The 20,321-nt window shown below is 45.9% G+C and overlaps 4 protein-coding genes across 4 annotated transcripts; 2 read left to right on the top strand and 2 right to left on the bottom strand.

Annotated features, from left to right (window-relative positions):
* Positions 1 to 2,166: 2,166 nt before the first annotated feature.
* On the top strand, positions 2,167 to 4,432 carry LOC131264883 (uncharacterized). The gene is made up of 2 exons (XM_058267150.1): positions 2,167 to 2,881; positions 3,174 to 4,432. The coding sequence occupies exons 1-2, from the start codon at positions 2,167 to 2,169 to the stop codon at positions 4,430 to 4,432; spliced, it is 1,974 nt and encodes a 657-aa protein (XP_058123133.1).
* An 81-nt stretch (positions 4,433 to 4,513) lies between these two features.
* Positions 4,514 to 12,222, bottom strand: LOC131261925 (mediator of RNA polymerase II transcription subunit 24). The gene is made up of 5 exons (XM_058263785.1): positions 12,082 to 12,222; positions 10,682 to 10,768; positions 8,349 to 10,609; positions 7,732 to 8,268; positions 4,514 to 4,700 (listed from the first exon to the last, which is right to left on the bottom strand). Exons 1-5 carry the CDS (start codon positions 12,193 to 12,195, stop codon positions 4,601 to 4,603), a joined length of 3,099 nt encoding a protein of 1,032 aa, XP_058119768.1. The 5' UTR covers positions 12,196 to 12,222; the 3' UTR covers positions 4,514 to 4,600.
* Positions 12,223 to 12,469: 247 nt separating this feature from the next.
* LOC131263464 (mediator of RNA polymerase II transcription subunit 8) lies at positions 12,470 to 13,507 on the bottom strand. Its single transcript, XM_058265664.1, has 2 exons — positions 13,151 to 13,507; positions 12,470 to 13,082 (listed from the first exon to the last, which is right to left on the bottom strand). The coding sequence occupies exons 1-2, from the start codon at positions 13,313 to 13,315 to the stop codon at positions 12,498 to 12,500; spliced, it is 750 nt and encodes a 249-aa protein (XP_058121647.1). The 5' UTR covers positions 13,316 to 13,507; the 3' UTR covers positions 12,470 to 12,497.
* Positions 13,508 to 15,013: 1,506 nt separating this feature from the next.
* On the top strand, positions 15,014 to 18,042 carry LOC131267501 (WD repeat domain phosphoinositide-interacting protein 2). The gene is made up of 5 exons (XM_058270394.1): positions 15,014 to 15,188; positions 15,261 to 15,432; positions 15,506 to 16,248; positions 16,331 to 16,458; positions 16,528 to 18,042. The coding sequence occupies exons 1-5, from the start codon at positions 15,121 to 15,123 to the stop codon at positions 16,677 to 16,679; spliced, it is 1,263 nt and encodes a 420-aa protein (XP_058126377.1). The 5' UTR covers positions 15,014 to 15,120; the 3' UTR covers positions 16,680 to 18,042.
* The last annotated feature ends 2,279 nt before the right edge of the window (positions 18,043 to 20,321 follow it).

The following is a 20,321-nucleotide window of genomic DNA, read 5'->3' as shown; positions in this document are numbered from 1 at the left end:
CGCTTCTTGCCTTACGTTGACGCCGTTGTGAAAACCGTTTTCCTGTAGCATCAAACTTATTGTGTCTCGGCATGCAAACAGCATGTTGCTTTGCAGAAAATATTCATTTTAGCACATTTCGCGAAAAGAACGCGTTATCCAAGTCACATCATGTTACATGTTACACCAACATGATCTTTTTATAAATGCTGTTGATTGTTACCCGGTGTTTGATTTTGGTAGTGAAAGTAAAACGAACAGGTTGGAAATGCATCCAAAATTGTTAGTAAGTGATAAAAGTCACTAATGTGGTTAAAAAACACACACACACAAACACAGAATCCTGCAAGAAAAAGGAAGTACATTCTGAAGAAGAAAAAGCGAAAGTTTGCTCTATCGGCACACGAAATAACAGAAACATAATAGACTACCAATTAACCAGACAGAGACTTATCATCGGTAGGATGAGGACGATCGAAGTTAAACGGACACGCACAAGTGAAGTTTGAAACATCTCAGCAAGATGATAGAAGAATTTATTTTGTAACGAACGTACATGTACGAATGAATATATATATATCTATATAAAAATATTTTTGTATCATATGCAAAATCTCGAGTAATTTACGAGAAATCCTTCCCCCCGAATGCTTTTGTAATGCGGCTTCGATCATGCTACAATAAAAGTTTACTGAGAGGGCGTTGAGCGGGATTTAAAGCTGGCATTAAATAGCAAAAGTAAAAACTCAAAATTGTTAGTGATGGACGGAGTGATTCTTCCTGATTTTGAATACTTAAATCGTATCCTGCCAAACGGAACCGGTGCCGCGTTTGTTGAATTCCCATTATTGAAAAGTATATCAATCAATCGATCTGCCAAAAGTTATTTTGTTCATTTTTGAACCAACACGACTCGGTGCAAGCAAATTTTCGGTCATAAACAAGGCTGAACATTGCCAGTTTTTAAGAAAGGGACGAGTTTTTAAGAAAGGGTAATTGACTGGAAAGTTCAATTTACATTGAATTCACACCGAGCAGCGTCGAGGGAGGGAGGTAGAAAAATTAAACACAAGACGAACGATTATCAATTTTGATATGAACATATTTTGTAGAACGTGTCAAGGAAACGTAAAACAAAACACAAAACGAATGTAAACCACCGCTAACAAGGAGTGAAACGTAGATTGATTATATAGAGTGAACATAACAATTGAACGAGACGCATGTTGAGGATTTTACCAGAAGAGATAAGATGACAGAAACTTTACTAGGAGAACGTAAATATGTGTTTAACTTTATCTGTGTATGAATGTGTGTGTTAACTAAAAAAAACATGTTACGCAACAAATAAAATACAATACTGGAAGGAAAACTGAACAAAACTATCGCACAAATCATGAATTATGCTTCACTCTTTGGGCAGCCTCAAACGCGAACAAATGGAAAACTAACATCGAACATTTTAAACTAACAGTTCTAGTACCCTCGTTTACAATGTGCACATTTTAAAAAAGAATGAAATCAACATAAGGCGAACATGAAAGTGAAACATTTGGCGTTAGCAAATTGAGAGGTTAATGACAGAAAACAATGCATCGGTGCAAAATGGAATGTATCAGCAGCGAGTTGAAGTAGAAGACACTGGAAGGGCATCGAAAACGAATCAAAAAAGGGGAAGTAAGGGACAATTATTGCACACAGGCAGGGTTGTCTTCGGTTGCACTGTAACGGCAGTGATAGGAAAAGGAGTAAATATTCCAGCTCTGCCCCTCCTCCACAGAGGGTAGTGAAACCGAATCAATCGGAATGATCAATCGTGAAACCAGGATTTTAACCTTTGCGCGAACCATATTATTTTATGCGTGGCCCCAGCATCGAGCCCCCCGCGTGGGGTTTTGTAATTTAATTTGATACAAAATATATTGAATAACAAATTAAAAATAGCGACCACTCGTTTTGTTTTTATTCTATCACAGTAGCGTGTGTGGGAAAAAATGTTTCAAGTCATTTTCGTTGGATTTACCGTTATCAATACTCGTTTTAGCCGTCCCGATATCTGGAATAATCATTTCATTGTTGTGAACCAAAGAAATCGAAGCATGATAAAGCTCATCCCAATGGCCACTTACAACCCATATGACCCGCTCGTGGTCCTGGTGTTCATCGTAGTAATCGTTCGACGCCGCGATGGTGACAATCAGTGCACACTCGATCCTGCTCGGATTGATATGCTGTTGTGGCGTGGTTTTTCCATCGGCTACCGGGTTGGAAAATCTGCTGACCAGTTTCGAAATCCGCCATGGGTACGTCTACCCGACCAGTGTGACCGTGGCGGAGGGTGAAGTGATGCACCTGCGTTTACTCGTGCCGATGCAAAATGGTGACCGTTGCCTTTACCGCGAGCCCGGCTCATCCGTTGACATTGACGTGCACGCCAGCAACGACGATGATAGGAATGTGGCGCGCCGTAAACGCCGCAACGTTAACGGCGAACCGGAGCTGCTGCGTATCCTCGAGAACGAGTGTGGCATACGAGTTAATCCGGTGCACCAGAGCGATGCCGGATTCTGGCGTCTGACGTTAGTCCGTGGGACGGACCGCATACGGGGCGTTTCGATGGTGGATGTGATCGAGCGTCCGTCGGTGCCGGAGGTGGGCGTCGGCGGTGGTGCCAGTGTGAGTTCGCTCGATGAAATCAGCCCCGAGCGCACGGAATATTGTTATGTGCTGCGCCAGGGTGGAGCTAGCGAGAGACAAGTGCAACATGAGGTTCCGATGCACGAACGGTGCAAGCTGCCGTTGAGTTCTACTGATCCAACCGGTGCCGGTGTGTGGAACGTCATCGCCGGGGTACGGGGACAAATGCGCGAGATGACTTACGGGATACAGATCGAGAACAAAGGTAACTAAGACAAGGCCGATGACCAACTCGTTAATGTGTGAAATTGATATCATTTTGATTAAAGGGTGTAACCAGTTTCCTTTTCATTGTTCAAATATTGATTTGATGGGTGACCGTTAAACCTTTCGTAATCTCTTCGAATTAATGAATTGCGCCATACGTATAGATAACCCACATTCCTTCCATGCACAGACTACCCAAAATATCCTCTTGTTTATGTCCAGAATATTGCAGATCCGTTTTTTTTTCAAAACATTAAAACCTCTAACTTGTTTTCGTAATATGCTTACAGATGAGCAAATCATTACGACATTGCACAGAGAACCCGATTACCACGTGCTGTCTTGCTACCTACGCTACACACAGCTTATGCTCAAATTCTGCCGCTTCGTACGGCTGTCGGACGGGTTTGGACTGAACGTCATCCCAGGCATCGCCACGTCCCGGTACGGCTACGTCGGGGATGGCTTCGAGCGCAACGAGTGTGGGTTGGAAATCCTCGAACCGGACGGTCTCGACAGGGGCGTATGGAAGTGTCTCCTCGGCTACGGCGATGAAACGATTACGAAAGTGTCCGGTGCGATCGTGGACAACTCCGACACGGCACTACCGTTGGCCATCATTGACCTGGACGCGACGGTCACGGCCCAGAACGAGTCGAGCGTTAGTCTGCAGTGCAACGCGAACAAACCAATCGACTACTGCTGGTTCCGGGGACCGCATGGACAGTTCTACTCGCTCTCAGAGGGACTCTCGGAGGAGCGCGGTGCGGGTCACTACTGGTACAGCGGCATTTCGCTCGCAATGGGTGAATGTGGCATCGGGTTGGGCACAATAAGCGACCACGAACATGCCGGCCGGTGGCACTGCTACGTCGGCAATGGGCACGTTTCGGCGCTGGAAGTGTCGGCCGGGTTTACCGTTCGCGTATCGCCCTCGCAGATGATCGCCACGGCCGACACGGTCGACTCCGTGCTGGACTTTCCCGCACTGATCGGGTGTGACTCCATTCCGCGTGGTACACCCCTACAATACTGTCGCTTCGTTACGCCCTCCGGGGAAGCATTCAGCTTGAACGAAAACGTCACCTCCGATCGGCCCGTTCTCGAGCGGTTCTACTCGAACCCGAACCATAATCTCGCTCGTGGCAGCTGTTCGCTCGTGATCGCCTCGGTGCGCCAGGAAGACTTCGGGCAGTGGGTGTGTGCAGGCAAAATCGATGGACACGCGACGGAACACATCGCCCAGCTGATGCTGCACAATCGGGACGAGGTGCCCGAACCGCCGGAAGAACCGGCACCGGCGAGTGAGCCACTTTCAGCCGCATCAATCACTGGAATGGCGATCGGAGCAGTGGCGGTGCTCGGTGGGGCCGTTGGACTCGGCTACTGGCAGTACCGCAAACGACTCCAGCGACAGGTCAGTGCCGTTAATACAGAGATAGAAATGAGTCGACGCGAATCGAGGGCTAGGATCAGTGTGGTAAGCAGCGACAGTGGAAGTAGCACCAACAGCAACATCGGCCGTCCTGTTACGCAATCATCGCTTTGACGTAAATGCTCTTATCGTCCATCAGGACAGACGGAACGCGTGCGATCCGAATACAATGGAATAAAACGTACACTATCCGTGTCAGATATAGTTCTTAATCGATTTATTGTTGTTTTACCAGCACAGAAACACACACGCATAGCTTGTCGATGCAAATATTCCGTTGTGTTACAACTTAATACTGTCCTTACGCATTTGAATATTCCGTAGGAGGCAAATGTCCGACATCGCAAACTGACGACCACTACCAGTGCTGAGATCGTATAGTCTGGAAAAGAAGAAAATCAATATGAAACATTGAATTAGGCTTTGGGTCTCATTTTGAATTAAAAAGCCTAGTTCATAGTTATACGTATTGAGAAAGTATGTCCGCACAAGCTAATAAATAAGAATAGTCAATCAATCAATTTCATTTGTACACAATTAGTAGTTCCTGTGCAGTAACAGAACTGTATGCAATATATTTGGTGTTATATATAATTTTATATGACATTTTCGCATTTGTAAATTGTTTCTACTAATAGTTTGTGCTACAATCACATGCTTATTTCTTTTTTCTTTTAACACACGATGTGGTATAAGTCACTTCGAGAAAGCAGTACTCATTGCCTCAATACCGTCGTGCTGCAAGGTACGTCTGGTGCACACGTCACGTGCGTATAAATAATACAGTACTACCCTTTGAGCCTCTCCAATCGATTAAATTACTCTTCCCGGATAGCTGCACCACTGTACAGTTCTACCGCCATTTCCCGGCAGCGTCGTCGCTGAACCTTTCCGGACGGCGTCATCGGGAGTCGGTCGACAAAATACAGTCCCCCTCGGAGTCGTTTGTAGTCAGCCACAACATCAGCTAGCGCAGCCACAATCTCTTGCTCGGAGACGGTCCCGCCCGGTTGCCGGATGGCCAGTGCCACCGGTAGATCATTCCCCGGTACCGGAATACCGGTCACACATACCATGAGAAGCGATGCACCGAACATTCGCATAATTGTTTCTTCCAGCTCGGTGGGCGAAATTTGGTATCCCGCGTACTTAATGATGTCCTTTTTCCGATCAACAACATAAAATACACCGTCAGTGTCGTAGCGAGCGATATCACCGGTGTGAAGCCACCCGTCCGGATCGAGCATTTCGGCTGTCTCGTCCGGATTTCGAAAGTACTCGAGAAAGACGAACTCGGTGCGAAGCAGAAGCTCACCGTCTTGATCACAACCGAGTGCATTGCCTTCCGCGTCGACCACTTTAGCTTCAATGCGTGGGTTCAGCTTCCCGATTGCTCCAGGTTTGTAGAGCTGTGTCGTGCTGACACCGCCTCCCCCGAGTTCGGACAGTCCATAGCCGACCACAAACTTTCCTCCGCGGGACAGATAGGTTTCGAACGATTGCTTCAGCCCCTCCGAGACAGCTCCACCGCCGCATAGTACCATCTGAAGGCTAGAGAAATCTGCCATCCCCACCGTCGGGTCGGCTAGAATGGCCAATCCTTGGGCGGGTGGAATGAACAGGATCGTGATGCGGTACTGTTCCACCAGATCGATCGCGAGTCGGGCGTTGAATGTTTCGCGGGTGATGACACGCGTAGTACCAGCTAGTGTGCCCGTCAGTAGAGTGGCCAACCCGGACACCCAGTAGAGTGAGCTAAAGCATAGGACACGATCGTTTTCTTTCGCCTTCCAGAGGCTACAGGCGTGCGAGATGCAGGCCGAATGTGACAAACAAACACCCTTCGAGCGTCCCGTCGTTCCGGAGGAGCACAGGATGATGGCAACTTCACGCGCTGGATCGGTGATGTGGTGTGGGCTATGGAAAAGAAACACGAATAACTTCCTCTAAACCATCCATGGCTCGAACGTTCGTACTCACGTGAAGCTCGTCTCCAAACCATTAGGGAGCAGAAAATCATCCACCGTCGGATAACCATTGAGCCGTTTGCCGATCACCACCAGCTGTGGCTTAATCGCGACCTTTTCGGATGCCTCCTGGAGCACCGGCACCAGCTCGCTATCACACACAACCACAAGCGGTCGTACCATCGCCAGCATGTGCTCAAAATCATCCATCCGAAAAGACGGATCGAGCGTGTTCACTGGAATGCCGGCCATGAAGCAACCAAACACTACCGCGGCCAGTTTCTCGTCATTTCTTGCCACCACCGTGACCAGATCTCCCGGCGAAAGGCCACAGCTATCGATGAGGGATTGTGCAAACCGGACGCTCCAAAGATGCAAGCGTTCGTATGTCACCGTACGACTTCCACCGTCGGCACTAATCTGTGCGATACGCTTTGGTGTCCGCTGCATGATCCGGTACAGCAACTCACCGAGACTTTGGGTCGGATTGTACAACGGAGCTACCGGCGGACCGCGCCAGATGTTGTGCGTTGCGTCAAAGGACCCCGACGACATCGTGACATCTACTGCACATGCATTCTACCAGTGACGGCTTCTACACAGTCCTGAACCAACGATGACTCCCTTGCAGCCATACATAATTTATAAACATGGCAAAGGGTTGAAAAAATGTGTGCATTGGTACTGCACTTAGCCAGGAATGTTCCAATTTTTGCGTACTATCTGCCCATAGGAAGGCAGATAATTATATGGGTCAGCACTCATGCCGTGAATTTGATGATTGCTAAGCAAAGAAACCAATCTAATGAGGCTACAATTTCCATTGAAAATTCATCGAAGCTCAGTGTGGTAGACCTCCTGAGTTTTTCCTACAACTTCATCGAACAAGTCACAATGTAAAATGCTGCCTCCAATTTGTGTAGCCGGTACCGCCCTTGCCCACCATATGAAGGGACCACTTTCAAAGATTGATAAATTAAACAAACCTTATCCGTGAAACAGTTTGTCGCGTCGAAAAAAAAACATCAATCAAATCATCATTCAAGGCGTCACACATGTGATTGCACAAGAGCGACTGATGAAGTTCCTACAGAAAGATCATCTTCAAATTGTCATTTTTGAACTCGCAACCGTTTGCAGCCTCTGCATCTTTCGTGGCGCTCTACACTTTTTTCCCACCCTAGCGATGACCCCATCAATGTGTGTATAGAATGTAAGCCCGTCTTCCGGAGTGACTCCCAGATATTCAACCAGGGAGACTCGGTCAATTGGTTCCATGTTCATAGCAATGGAAAGCTAGCCAATCCGCTACCTCCTCGACATTACCATATAGTGTGTTTTCCTAATGTTAAATTTTGATGTTGTTGTATTTCAACCAGCCATCCACAGTCACAAAGTTCAAAACAAAGACAATCAATGACGACAAAGAAGATTTAGTACACCTACCTTAAAATGAAACCCACGGTCATCTCGTCGGTCGCATTGATTTTCAACAGGTTCTGCACCAACCCATTCGGGACGAGTTTCAGCACGGTCATGACTTGCTCGCGCCCACTCTCGACCAGCTGGGACAGAAACTGGAACACAAAGTACACCTTTGGAGACAGCTCGTCTGTCGAGATGTACTGCGTGAAGGTGCGGAACAGTGTCTGCAAGCAACCCTGCAGCGGTTCCTTCAAGCTGGGAGCTACTGGAGTTACTGTCTCGGTAAACCCAGCCACCGGTTCGAGGGAACTGTCCAGTCCAAAATCAGTCCCCATACCACCGCTTCCCTCGCATCCCACGCCCATACCGTCGATATCGAGTTTACGGATCTTCGCGCTGGAACAGAGCGAATCGAGCGGGTCTTCTGCGTCCAGGCCGGTTGCGGCTCCTCGGGTGCGTTTCTTCGACGCCGTTAGAGATACTTCCATGGTGACGATGATCGCATAGACACACAGTTTAGCCAGAACGCGCGACTGTGGATCGACAATCTCGGGTGTTCTGTAAAAATATAATAAAGCGGATTTCAAGGTAAGGTTTATTTTGTCGACAAAAGTTATGTCAATGGGTAAAATACTAACTGCTTGCTGTTAAGCATCATCTTCGGAACGATCTGTGACAAGAGAGCTATGGTGCATCGCTCGATGTCCAGGTGCATGATTGCAAAAACGATGTCCATCGTTTTGTTCAGATCACGTATGTACTTGCACACGAAAAGCTTGGCGATGAGCTTTTCCATCAACCAGACCGGTCCACAGGACTGCAGCAGAGTATCGAGCAGGAAGATGGTCTCGATCGGCAACCAACCCCGCTCAGCGATCGCTTTCCACGCTTCCTCGAACTGTTCCTCTACCGGCAGGTGGGACACCATATGCAATTGGTTCGGGAACAGGGCACGTAGCTTCGGATTGACCTGGGGCGATCTTTGGAACTCTTGCTGCATTCGGCGGATGAGCTGTCCCATTAGTCCGAATCGCTCCTTGCAGTAGTCCTGCTGCTGCCACTCTTCGGCCTGCGGTCCGGATGGAGCACTGCATAGCTGCTGAACCATGTTCATCGGTTTCAACTGTTCGTCGGGTCCTGCGGCGTGCATATAAGCGCACAGCCACGACGAGGCGCACACGGCAAACGAGCAGAAGTACGTCTTCAGCCCATCGAGCATCTTTTTGATTTCCACCGGCGAGAGGGTTTCGTTTACCCACGCCATTAGTACCTGGTGGAGTAAGGCGGGAATTGTGAAGCACACGTCTTCCCAGCGCAGATTGGATGCTTTTAAGCCACCACCGCCTTCCGAGTTGTTGAGTGCCATAATCAGCTCTTCCAGAACCATCGGATCTGCCTGCTTGACCATGTTCATAGGGCATTTGGTTTTCTTCTTTTCCACCATAAAATCGCGCACCCACTTCTCAAAGAAACTGTTGCCACCCTCCGCCAGTATTACGTCCGACCCGTAGCTCTGGGCAATACAGGCCAGTATCATGAAGGTCACGTCGAACAGCGCACCACGGGTCGCACTCGCTTTGCCCATCTCAACGCTGGTTGCTTGTTTGGCGTAATCGTTGCACTTGAGCAGTCCCGCGATGAACGCCTTGAACTTTCCTTCCACTGATGCCACGGAAAGCACCAGGTCAAGGCTGTTTCCGGTTAACACCTGGCACAGCATGGCGAGCAACGCATCTTGTACCTTACTGTAATCCGCACTGAGTGCTTTCAACATTCCCGCCAAAGGGGACTCCACGCGGAATACAAACTTCACCATCAGTGTAAGTTGAGTGTTGGCCGCTTCCAGTTTCTGCAAACCAAGCGTCACCGGCTCTCGGAGGGCTACAAAGTGTTTTACGTGTGTCTCCGTAACGAGATTATGCTTCGCCATTTCCTTCAGTAGACACTCGACGACGTTGCAGGCACACTTCATGTCCATGTAATCAAGCACGGGCGAATCCTGCAACAGCATCTCGAACGCCTCGACTATCTCCACGCTGTATGTCGCATTGGTCACCTCATCCTTCTGCTCCTTGCCGTTCACTTTCGCATGAATCTGGCGCAAAATGTGCGGTACTTTGATGAACGCAAAGGCACACAACAACGATTCCTTTGAAGTTCCTTCCACGTTGTTCAGCGAAATAAAACAACCACGCATGATCTCGCAGTAAAGGCGCGCGTACGAGTAGCCCTTGAGGCGCTTCAGGTTGATAAATTGCGCCACGTACATGGCCGTGTCGCACATAGGATTCAGCAGTACCTCAATGGCGATCAACGGTTGCATGCTGTACGTGATCGGTTCCACTTTGCCTCCATCGAACAGCTTCATCTCCAATATGTCTACCTCCAGTTGAACCAGCTTTTGCATGTAATCGGTAACGGTGACGTTCTTTTGGTTCGCGTTGCCTACCTGCGCCACGTAGCCGGTCGTCAGGGTAAGATTATTAATTCCGTTGAACCGTTTCTGCAGCGTCATGAACAGTTCCAGGTCTTCGCACTTTGATATCGAGATTACGCCGAGCAGGAAAGGGCTCTCGGCGATGCGTTCTAACACAATCGCCACCTTCTGCACCACTTCCTCTTCCTCGCAGGACAGAACACGACTCTCGGCGTACGTTTTGAGTACGCTCTCGTAGATCTGCAGTAACCAATGTACAAGCGATATGATCGCCTTGGTCAGAAGCGCTTCTTCTTGCTTGCTTCGGCAGGTTACACCCTCAATGATGGACTGCAGAAAATCGAGCAAAGCTATCAGGCAGTGGTGTTTGTCGAAATGTTCATACTTGCCGATCCGGTTCAGAACGGCTGCGTGTGAAATCAAATGCGCGCACAGGGAATGTTTTAAGTACGAGAGGAAAAGCTGCGTGAAATACGTATTTGTTGCTTTAATATTTCAATATTATCGCTCATTATCTAACGAGTTTAATCTTACCTTATTGGCGCCAGAACCTACTACAGCCTGCTGAATAATTGCATCCGCTAAATTGTACACATCACCGCTGACGCCGCGTGTGAGAACCTGAAAAGAAAGTAAATCAAGTTGCATTAACAAAGTAGACCAGACTAACAAAATACCTCGAGTGCACTTTGTTAGCCGTTTTTTTGCGATAATGTAACACGTTTTTGCAATGGCTGACAAATTTCGTATCGGTTCCGGGTTGATACGATTGATCGCTGGAAAAGGTAGGGCAAAAATTCCGAACCCTTCCTCCAATTGTAAACAGAAAGATTCATCGTCGAAATCATCAAGTAAAAATTCAAAAACATTGCCCATAGCTTCGACGTCAACGGACTTTCATACCGTCCTTGGCGTGAGTCGATCGGCGTCATTTAGTGATGTTAAAAAAGCCTACTACCAACTGGCCAAACAATTTCACCCGGATCGAAGCAAAAGCCACCCAGCGACGAAGGAAACGGCGGATATGGAGTTGAAATTTAATCAAATCACGGAGGCGTACGAGCAACTAGTGAAGGAAATGAAGAATCGAGCTAACAGCATCGTCGACCTAAATTCGGCCTTGTATCGCGATGTGCAACGGAAGCACTCGCTCCTCCCTCGAAGCAGTTCGAGCGCACTAGACTCTGGAAAAGGAGTCGCATTGAATGAGTTGAACTATGAAGATGTTGTGCTTACTGTCCCGTTTAAAGAATCGATCGAAGGCACAACTCGTGAGCTAACGTTGCCTATTGCAGTAAAATGTGATCGCTGTGGGTTTACCGGGAAACAACCATCAGGCGAATTCAATAGCCCTTGTAGCGTTTGCCAAGGAACCGGAAAGCAGTTGCATCACACGGAAACTGGCACTCTTTTGGTGCCGTGCAAATTCTGCAACGGCTCTAAAAGCATGCCACAAAAGCTTACGTGCCCCAAGTGCCACGGTAAAGGGATCGTGATGGAGCAGCACAAGATTGCCGTGAACATTCCGAAGCTCTCGCAGCATAGGGACCGATTGAAGGTTCGCATACCGGGGCTGCAGCGGCAGCTCTATGTTTCTCTGCATGTAAAAGATTCGAATCACTTCCGTCGCGATGGACTGAACATATATTCCACAGAGGAAATCTCGATACTTAAAGCTATTCGAGGAGGCGAACTGTCTGTCCGAGGAATCCACGGCATCTACAGTATCTGTTTACAGCCGGGCGTACAGTGTGGCACCGAGTTGCGAATCCCAGGCAAAGGACTTTCCAATGCAAAGGCCCTCCACCAGGACATTGGGGAACACGTGCTAACGTTGCAGATTCGTCTGCCGAACAAACTAACGCCGAGGCAATTACAATTGCTGGAAGAATTCGAACGCGCAGTCCAGAGCGACGTGTAATGGGAATGCTTACCGTTTTTACATTTATTCCCCACTGGCAGTCGGTCCAGCGCTCTTTCCATGCTCGCAGCAACATCAGCTTGAGAAGAGTTGTTTTGCTGGTGGTTTTTGAATTATCCATTATCATTTTAGCTAATTTTTAGTAGAATAAAACATTCACAAAGTACACAGTTGTTTACATCGGCAATACTTGTTTGACAAGCATAATGCCGACGATGTTTTAGGCTAGCTTGACGCATGTGTTTATACTGCACAGTTCGTTTCGTAACTGATAAAGTCACATTTATGTTTATTTACGATTATACAAATTCCTGGGATAATTCCCCTTTCTTTTCATCCATGAATTGTATTATGCCGATATAAAAATGGTGAATAAATTAAAACGTACAAGACTATTTACCAGATTTGTCATATTTTAATTTTATTATTTTAGCGGTAGGGATGTACCTGATTGGCGGACTTAATATTAGTTTTAATACCCGACGGCATTTTGCCCATCGGTGCACCACCGGACGGGGATACAGCACTCATTGGAGAGCCCTGGCGAATGGCCGGTGGTATCATAACTCCCGCACCTCCCGCATTGCCACCGGGGTTGGTTAACCCGTTGCCAAGACCCACAGCAGCCACTAGCGCCTGTGTATCGGCCATCGAGCTAGTTTGCTGTATCCCCGGCCGGGTTGATGATTCATTCTCCCAGTCCTCCTTTGCCTTGCTGATTATGTCCCAGACATGCGATATCACCTTGTTGTACTGGGCCACCTGTTTCATGCTAGCCTCAACGGTTAGATTGTTAGCTTTCGCTTCATGCGCTGCTTGCCTACTTTCGGCTCCCGGATCTGGTTTGGTTCGTAAGTAGTCAGGTGCAAGATCGTGGGAAAATATCGGCACTCGACCCTCGGTTAACTGCAATAAAGCTTCATCCCTTTCCGGCGTAAGCATTAACGGCAGTACGGTCAAATTCCGCAGAGGTGTTCCTATTTCAGTGCTCAAAATCTTCATCAGACCAGTGAGCTGCAAGACAACATCCATGATGAGAGCGAGAAAACATACGCTGAACCAAACCTGGCTTTGCTACTTACATGGCTAGATATCAGGGCAAAATTATCGAGGAAAGTGGGCCAGTTGATGGTTTCATATTCTGTTTCCAGTCTGTGTATCATCACTCCGATGGAATGCTTCAAGTCATTTAGTCTATTCAAGACTGCTTCCAAGAGCATATCAAGTTGTTTTTCTTCGCGCTGCATTGCGTTGTTTGGTCTGTACGTGGCCCACAGTAAACAAGAAAAACTTTATGATTTCTTTAATTTGTACACCATCAACGAGCGACTACACCGCCGCCCCACTGTTTGCTTCCAAAATTTCACAGGAACTGACTACATAAAACAGAACATCAAAATAAAACTGGTTCTGTTTTGGAACACAGAATCTTCTGTGTTGTTGATTGTTGTTTAATAGTTGATCAAAAAACATCGCTTCAGTGAAATAACTATCAAATTGACGCTGTCACATTATTTACGACAGTATGTAACGAATGGAATGATAGGGTCTTCAAAAATCGACTTTACTATTTGTCAATATTACTGTTATTTAGCATAAAATAACTAAACTTCTTGTTAAAATCCTCACCAGGTGAATGCCCATGTGTTCCTTTTAAATTTCTTTGATAGAATAATGTAATAATGCAGCAATAAATAGCACCGTTCCTAAAACTGTCAATACGAACTTGCTCGGTTGCAGAACCACACCACAGCTGTCAGCAGAATCGCAGTTTCAGAAAAGAACACAAAAGGACAAAAAATAATCGGACGATCATCGCAAGAAGAAGTTCAGCTCGATTACTAGGGGTTTATCTCGCAGCTGCTTTAAAGTTGCATATCTACGCGAAAACATATCACCACGCACTGGAAAGTCGTCTCCAGTTGGATTTCTTCCAGCGTCGTAAAAAGGTTCAATTCGTTCAACAGTTGTGCGCGCTGTGACCACGAGAAAATAAAAACACTCGAACAAGGCAGAACAACGCAAAAACAAACGCAAAGTAAACGGATGTCAGTAGTAAAGTTTGCTCTAGGAGGTTTGTTTGAAAGAAAGTTTGCCCTGTACCAGTGCGTGAGGCTTTGTGTTTGATAAACGTTCGTTCAGACACAATATTTTATACCTAAAATCGTTTCTTGTCGCGGTCATCGTGGAGCTTAGGTGAAAATAGTTGCGATACTCTAAAAACCCTTTGTCTTGCGAAGAACATTTCACCTCCCTTTGGGGCAAAAGTTTCATACCGTCTTGTTTTCGCTTAATACGCTTCAGTAAATGAGAAGGTACCACCGTGGTGTCGTTCAAGGTTGACGCACATAGAACGGGCCAAAACCGAATTCATATCCCAGAACAGGCATCATTCCAGTGCTTTTAACGCCGTGACACGCGACACTGTACGTGCAAAATAGAAAAATTCACCAGTCACCAACGGCTCGGTTCGCGTTCGAAGGGAAGCAAGTGCATTTTTCACGTTCCTTCGGAACCAATTGCTCATCGATAGCATCGCACTCTTGCATCAGCTGTTCGCATCGAAACAAAAGCAATCCGTAAACAGGCGACCTTCTTCAGTAGTTGGGCAAACACACAGCGAGAATATTAACGGGCGTATTATATCGACATCATATTGTGCTGCAATTCCGTTCCAAGTTCGCCGCACGTCCGTGGCCTTGGAAGTTGGTTCCGCACAAACAAAAACAACTATCAGAGGAAGGGCTGCAAGACGCAAAGAGGAAGAGGTGAGATAAAGAAGAGCTATGGCGACTTTGTTTTTGACAACATGAATGTGTGTTTTGGAGCAATATGCACCAACCGAAACAATAACTTGCTTTTCCTTCCGAAACTCTCTTTAAAACAGCCACCAAGTGTGTACCACAGTTTGCAGGCAGCAATTTCTACGTCCATATTAAGTGCGAAAAATCGGTAGTGCAAACAACAAGAACGAAAACAATTGCCAGCTGTAGAACGTAAACAAAGAAACAATCTTCCACTCGAGGCGAGTCTGTTCCTGCTGCGGCAAGCCATGAGCCTACTGGCTAGAACGGATATCGACGCTGGGGGATTCTTCGTCAACTTCAACCAGGATTGTTCGTAAGTGTCCTGCTGTGGCTAAGCATATTTCGCGAAGTAAGCAATATCAATGTTTCCCTTTCCCTCGGACAGATCTTTAGCAGTGGGCTCGAAAAATGGATATAGCTTGTTTTCGTTGAACTCGGTCGATTCGAATCTGGACCAGATCTACACGAGCTACGGCGAGGATATCTGTCTAGTCGAGCGTCTCTTCAGCAGCTCTCTGGTTGCTGTCGTATCGTTGAATGCACCACGAAAACTCAAGGTACTTTACCCTTATGTCCTTTCTGAAGCATACACGCATATTCATCTGACACCTAATTTTTATTTACGGCCAGGTTTGCCACTTTAAAAAGGGAACGGAAATATGCAATTACTCGTACTCGAACACCATTCTGGCGGTCAAACTGAACCGATCCCGACTGGTCGTTTGCCTGGAGGAAAGCCTCTATATACACAACATACGCGACATGAAGGTGGTGCACACGATACGCGACACACCGCCCAACAAGACGGGTCTGTGTGCACTTGCCTCGGACTCGGACCACTGCTATCTGGCCTACCCGGGCAGTGCGACCGTCGGTGAGGTTCAGATCTTCGATGCGGTAAATCTGCATGCGAAAATTATGATCCCGGCGCACGATTCGCCCCTGGCGGCTATCGCCTTCAGCCAGGTTGGCACGGAAATTGCGACGGCCAGCGAGAAGGGCACGGTCATCCGGGTATTTTCGGTGAGCGACGGTACGAAGCTGTTCGAGTTCCGGCGCGGAGTCAAGCGTTGCGTCTCGATAGCGTCTCTGGCGTTCAGCACCTGCTCGAAGTATCTGTGCTGCAGCTCGAACACGGAGACGGTGCACGTGTTCAAACTGGAGCGCAGCACGCCCGAAACCAGCGATGATCAGGGCGCCAAGGATCACTGGTATGGGTACATCAGCAAGGCAGTGTCGAGCTACCTGCCAATGGCCCTGCCATCCCAGGTGACGGATGTGTTTACCCAGGGGCGCGCTTTTGCGTCGGCGTTGCTACCCGTGGCTGGACTGCGACATTCCTGTGTCATCACCACGATTCAGAAGGCTCTAAGGTAATTGTCTACATTGATAATGTCCTCCACACGCAGTTTGCGAATTTTGATTTGTGCTTAAAATCTTCTCATATATGTATAGAATGTTGGTAGCATCCCAGGATGGATATTTCTACGTTTACCAACTACCTACGGAAGGAGGTGAGTGTCAGCTCATCAAAAAGCACGATCTCCGGAACATCGAACCACCACCGAATCCACCGAGAGCGGGTAAGAGTTTTGCGCAGCAAGTATATTCTAAAACTGGTTACCACCTGTAAGCCTCTTCTTTTGTTGCAGAGTCAGTTCCCATCGGTGTCCCCACAGTCGTACCATCCGGAGGGACGAGTTACGCAGCGACCGTGCGTGGAACTTCCGGCTCTAGTGCCGGCAGTGGGGGCGCTGGCTCTGTAGACGATGATCACCAAGGCCATCAACAGCAGCAGCAATAAGATCATCAAGCGGGATGTTCGCAAGCGTTATGATTCGGCAGTTTGCTCACCATGGTCACGGTTATCACGAACGCCGCTCTCTTTATTTTCGGTTTCAATTCAAATGGGTTCCGTTGAAGATCAGCCGGGTGTTACTCTACCTTCGTGAGCGAGAAGCTATACACGGAACAGTTTGTAGTGAAACGTTTCCACATTTCGGGCTGTAAAATATGCTGGATTAGATGCATGCATCGATAAACCGTTAAGCTTACCATACACTTCAACTTTAGAATAATGCTTTCTCTTCAAAAGTAGGAAACGAGCCTATGCCAGTTTAAAATCACACAGTATGATGATTTTAAGCATTAAACATCATAGCTCTTACTCTCTCCACGAACTCGTAAAGTTTAAATGCATCTAGCTTGTCTCGTTTGTTGCGGGCCAACCATAGGTCCCGTCACTTTCCTTTCCCTTTCCTCGCTTGGAGGAATAGAATAATTGTGATAGAAACCCAACTAAAAACACATGGGAACCCTATGCGTGCATAGCTTCCCAAAGAACGGCCTGATGGGAAGTAAATGTAAAATAAAATAAAATGGAAAACTATATTTGCATATTCAGTTTAATTCAAAAGTATAGAGAACGTTGCTTCACGACAAAGCTTACCCTTAGCCGGATATGCTGACGTGGTTCACATTCTTGTAATTAGGCAGCGCTACAAGGAAAAGAATATGAACAACAGTAAAACTTAAACAAATATTATACTACTACTAGTATTGCTGGTAGTGTCCATAAATCGTTTTTTTTATCTTCCACTAGAGTATCAATCAGATTTCTTTTCGACTTAGGAGAATACAAATTTAAGACTTGAGAAAAAAAAATTAAACTGATAATGTGTTTTTTTTATAATTTAACAGAGCGTGAAGCAAAAGCTTCATAGCAGTAAGGAGGAATTTAATGGCAGACAGAGTCACAGTGACGAATATATAAACACACACATTAATTCAAACAGGTACATGTCAAAATAAAGACGAATGAAAATGTAACTTTCAAAGAAGCGCTTCAGCAAGTGAGAATACGGAAAAAAGTATATTTGAATGTAAGCTTTAGATGATTCAATTGCAGCGTATATAAGGATAGTATATTTTGGTGCGACCAAACAGGCAGCAGGAGAAAATCCTGAAAGTAAACCGGTGTGGATTCTTTCTAAAGAACGGGTTTGTTTCCAGCATGTCTTTCTTAGTAGTCTGTGCGTTTATTAGAAACAGCTGCGTCCACGTTAAGCGCAGGCCAGACGCGATCTGTAGACCGATCAGCCGAAACCGTTGGTGGAACTGAGTTGTACTTGATTTATCGATAGTAAGTAAGAACAAATATTGATCAATAAAATCTTTCGAAGAAAACAAAACAGGTTTGTGGTACGATTGACCAGGCGTCTCCATTACAACGCATGGTGTAAACAGTTCCCCTACAGAAATAACGTTATCAAAGTTCTCATTTCTTGGTCGCCATGGTTACGACAGAGCTTTGAAATAAAATTAGATAATTAACTCTATCATCGCGTGTAGCAGGCGGAAGATTTTTGTATAATAAATTTCCTGTCCAAAGAACCCCCGACATTAAGAGTAGAAGCCTGTGCAAAAATACATCTGGAGAGAATACTTTTGAAAACTTCGTACCAACACTTCTTGAACACCAGTTAAACATGATTCTACCAGCTCATCGAAAGTTAATCCTGTTCAACACACATCCAATGGCCATAGGCTGCAGGAAGGGAGCACAAATGAAACCGTACTTTAACCGTTATTCAGCATTCCCGCGACAACCGGTATCGCCTGAAAGTGCACTGCTTTGCATGCGTTCCATTCACCAAAGTCAGTCGCAAGTATCCATCAACGAAATAACCAAGATTAAAGCGTCGAAAATTGCTGGAGTACCGGAGAAGACGGAAATGCGTCCCGTTCAAGCTAAACAGCCTCCCAGCATCATACAAAGAATGCATGATGTCCAATGGAATTTGCTCTTTACCGGATTCCGGCATCGATTGACGCTCGCAAACGCCGTATACTTTGTTCGAAAACTCCCGTACAATATGGCCGCTGGCTACTCTCTGGTAATTAACTCGCGCGAGTATGAACTTGCCAGCAAAACTGTCATTATCCTATGGCAGCTCAGTGTGCGGATTGTGAAAAGTGCCTACTTTTGGCTGGGTGTATTTCTAGAATCACGTGAATACTTTTACCTTCGTTACTACACGCTGTTAGGAGTAGAGCAGGCTATCGTATTGCTGCGGTACGGACTACGGGTTTCCTTTCAGCTCCTTCGGAGTGCACTAGTCAAAAAATAACTTACCTTTTCTTTCGCATCCCAACTATTAATAAACAAAATAAAAACAAACCTAACCGAATTGAATTACATGCAGCTCGTTTCATTCAATTTTATTTTTATTTTATTTCTTCAGTTTTACGCCACGCACGTGTTTCAGGATTTACGAATCGATTGGTTCCGATATAGCATACTCGGTGCTCATTAAAGATCTTAGCTTTTCTTCCAACTTCATCGTGTCACATAAACATATTTTGTTGTTTCCTTTACCTTCCCTCGTTTTCTTTTCTCCATCATTGAAGCACTCGGAGTGTTATCGAAATATGTATCAGTGCTATTTTTTGTTCTTCTTAATGATCTTCTTCTTGTAATTGTAGTACTAGTTTGTGTCATTCTACATCTCATCATACTCTCTAACCGTTATTGATTTTTAAATGTTTGTTCCGTTTGGCAATTACATGTAGCGTAGTGTACTAAATTGTTTTCATCCGACAACATCTTTTTGCACAGTAATCGGTTGCTCCTAACGATTCGCTCGGTGTTGGATAGATAGACAAACAGCTTCTTAAATAACATGCTCCTTCGTTTCCATTTCCCTTCTTCTACCTGTCCTTGCTTCATTTCTTGCTGAATCAATCTTTCGCGGTTCTACCTAATTCTGTGGCCACAGCACAATTCTAAAGTGAATGAAAACATTTTGGGTTTTTGGGATTTTTGGTATGCAGTTTGTTCACACTCTTGCAGTGGAATCTCTTTCTAAATGTTTGAATGGCTGAAATTTGTTCGTTTTTTTTTATTAACTGTATGACGGCCGGTTCACAGCCGCATCCGCATAATGCGTATTCTTTCATTTATTTTTGTTTCTTTTCAATGTGCAAACAGCATGGCCGTCGTCCAACGCTGCTGCTTTAATATTTTTTTGTGCCTTGGATATTTGGTATGGTCTTTCACATGTTGATGTATTATACTTATCTCAAGTTCACTTGTTTCATTCTATAGTTACGAGTTAAATTCTATGTACGCTAGAATAGTCCGTTTTTAAATCATATTACCCTTTTGCATCAAACTAGGTGATTGAATACCATCAATTACTATATATTTTCTTCGCCTATTTCAAAAGGGGGATTCAACCATTTTGTGGCATAGTTTTTATTCTTTCATATTTTCTGATTTCGACGAGCTTTCGCGGCCGTTGGTCATAGTCGCATAGATTTTTCAAACAACTGAGTTTTTGTAATATATTAAAAGTGCGTTGTTAATTTTCTATTTGATTTGTAGATACAACCAATTCTGGTGAAAAGCATGTTAAAAAAAATGTCAATCCTTCGAAGAAAATTG

Source organism: Anopheles coustani, chromosome 2 (assembly GCF_943734705.1).
Source record: "Anopheles coustani chromosome 2, idAnoCousDA_361_x.2, whole genome shotgun sequence".
In the NCBI taxonomy this organism is placed as follows: domain Eukaryota; kingdom Metazoa; phylum Arthropoda; class Insecta; order Diptera; family Culicidae; genus Anopheles; species Anopheles coustani.
Note: the sequence above shows the minus strand (reverse complement) of the source record. Positions and strands in the feature narration are given on the sequence as shown.

Bases quoted from the DNA above. Each gene is read 5' to 3' on its own strand.
- LOC131264883 (XM_058267150.1), top strand. From the start codon at position 2,167: ATGGTGACAATCAGTGCACACTCGATCCTGCTCGGATTGATATGCTGT. The intron at 2,882-3,173 runs GTAACTAAGACA...ATATGCTTACAG, and splicing joins GATACAGATCGAGAACAAAG to ATGAGCAAATCATTACGACA.
- LOC131261925 (XM_058263785.1), bottom strand. From the start codon at position 12,195: ATGATAATGGATAATTCAAAAACCACCAGCAAAACAACTCTTCTCAAG. The intron at 10,769-12,081 runs GTAAGCATTCCC...CTTTCTTTTCAG, and splicing joins GGGGAATAAATGTAAAAACG to GTTCTCACACGCGGCGTCAG. The intron at 4,701-7,731 runs GTAGGTGTACTA...CTTCTTTTCCAG, and splicing joins ACCGTGGGTTTCATTTTAAG to ACTATACGATCTCAGCACTG.
- LOC131263464 (XM_058265664.1), bottom strand. From the start codon at position 13,315: ATGCAGCGCGAAGAAAAACAACTTGATATGCTCTTGGAAGCAGTCTTG. The intron at 13,083-13,150 runs GTAAGTAGCAAA...GTTGTCTTGCAG, and splicing joins TTGCCCTGATATCTAGCCAT to CTCACTGGTCTGATGAAGAT.
- LOC131267501 (XM_058270394.1), top strand. From the start codon at position 15,121: ATGAGCCTACTGGCTAGAACGGATATCGACGCTGGGGGATTCTTCGTC. The intron at 16,249-16,330 runs GTAATTGTCTAC...ATATATGTATAG, and splicing joins ACGATTCAGAAGGCTCTAAG to AATGTTGGTAGCATCCCAGG. The intron at 16,459-16,527 runs GTAAGAGTTTTG...CTTTTGTTGCAG, and splicing joins ACCGAATCCACCGAGAGCGG to AGTCAGTTCCCATCGGTGTC.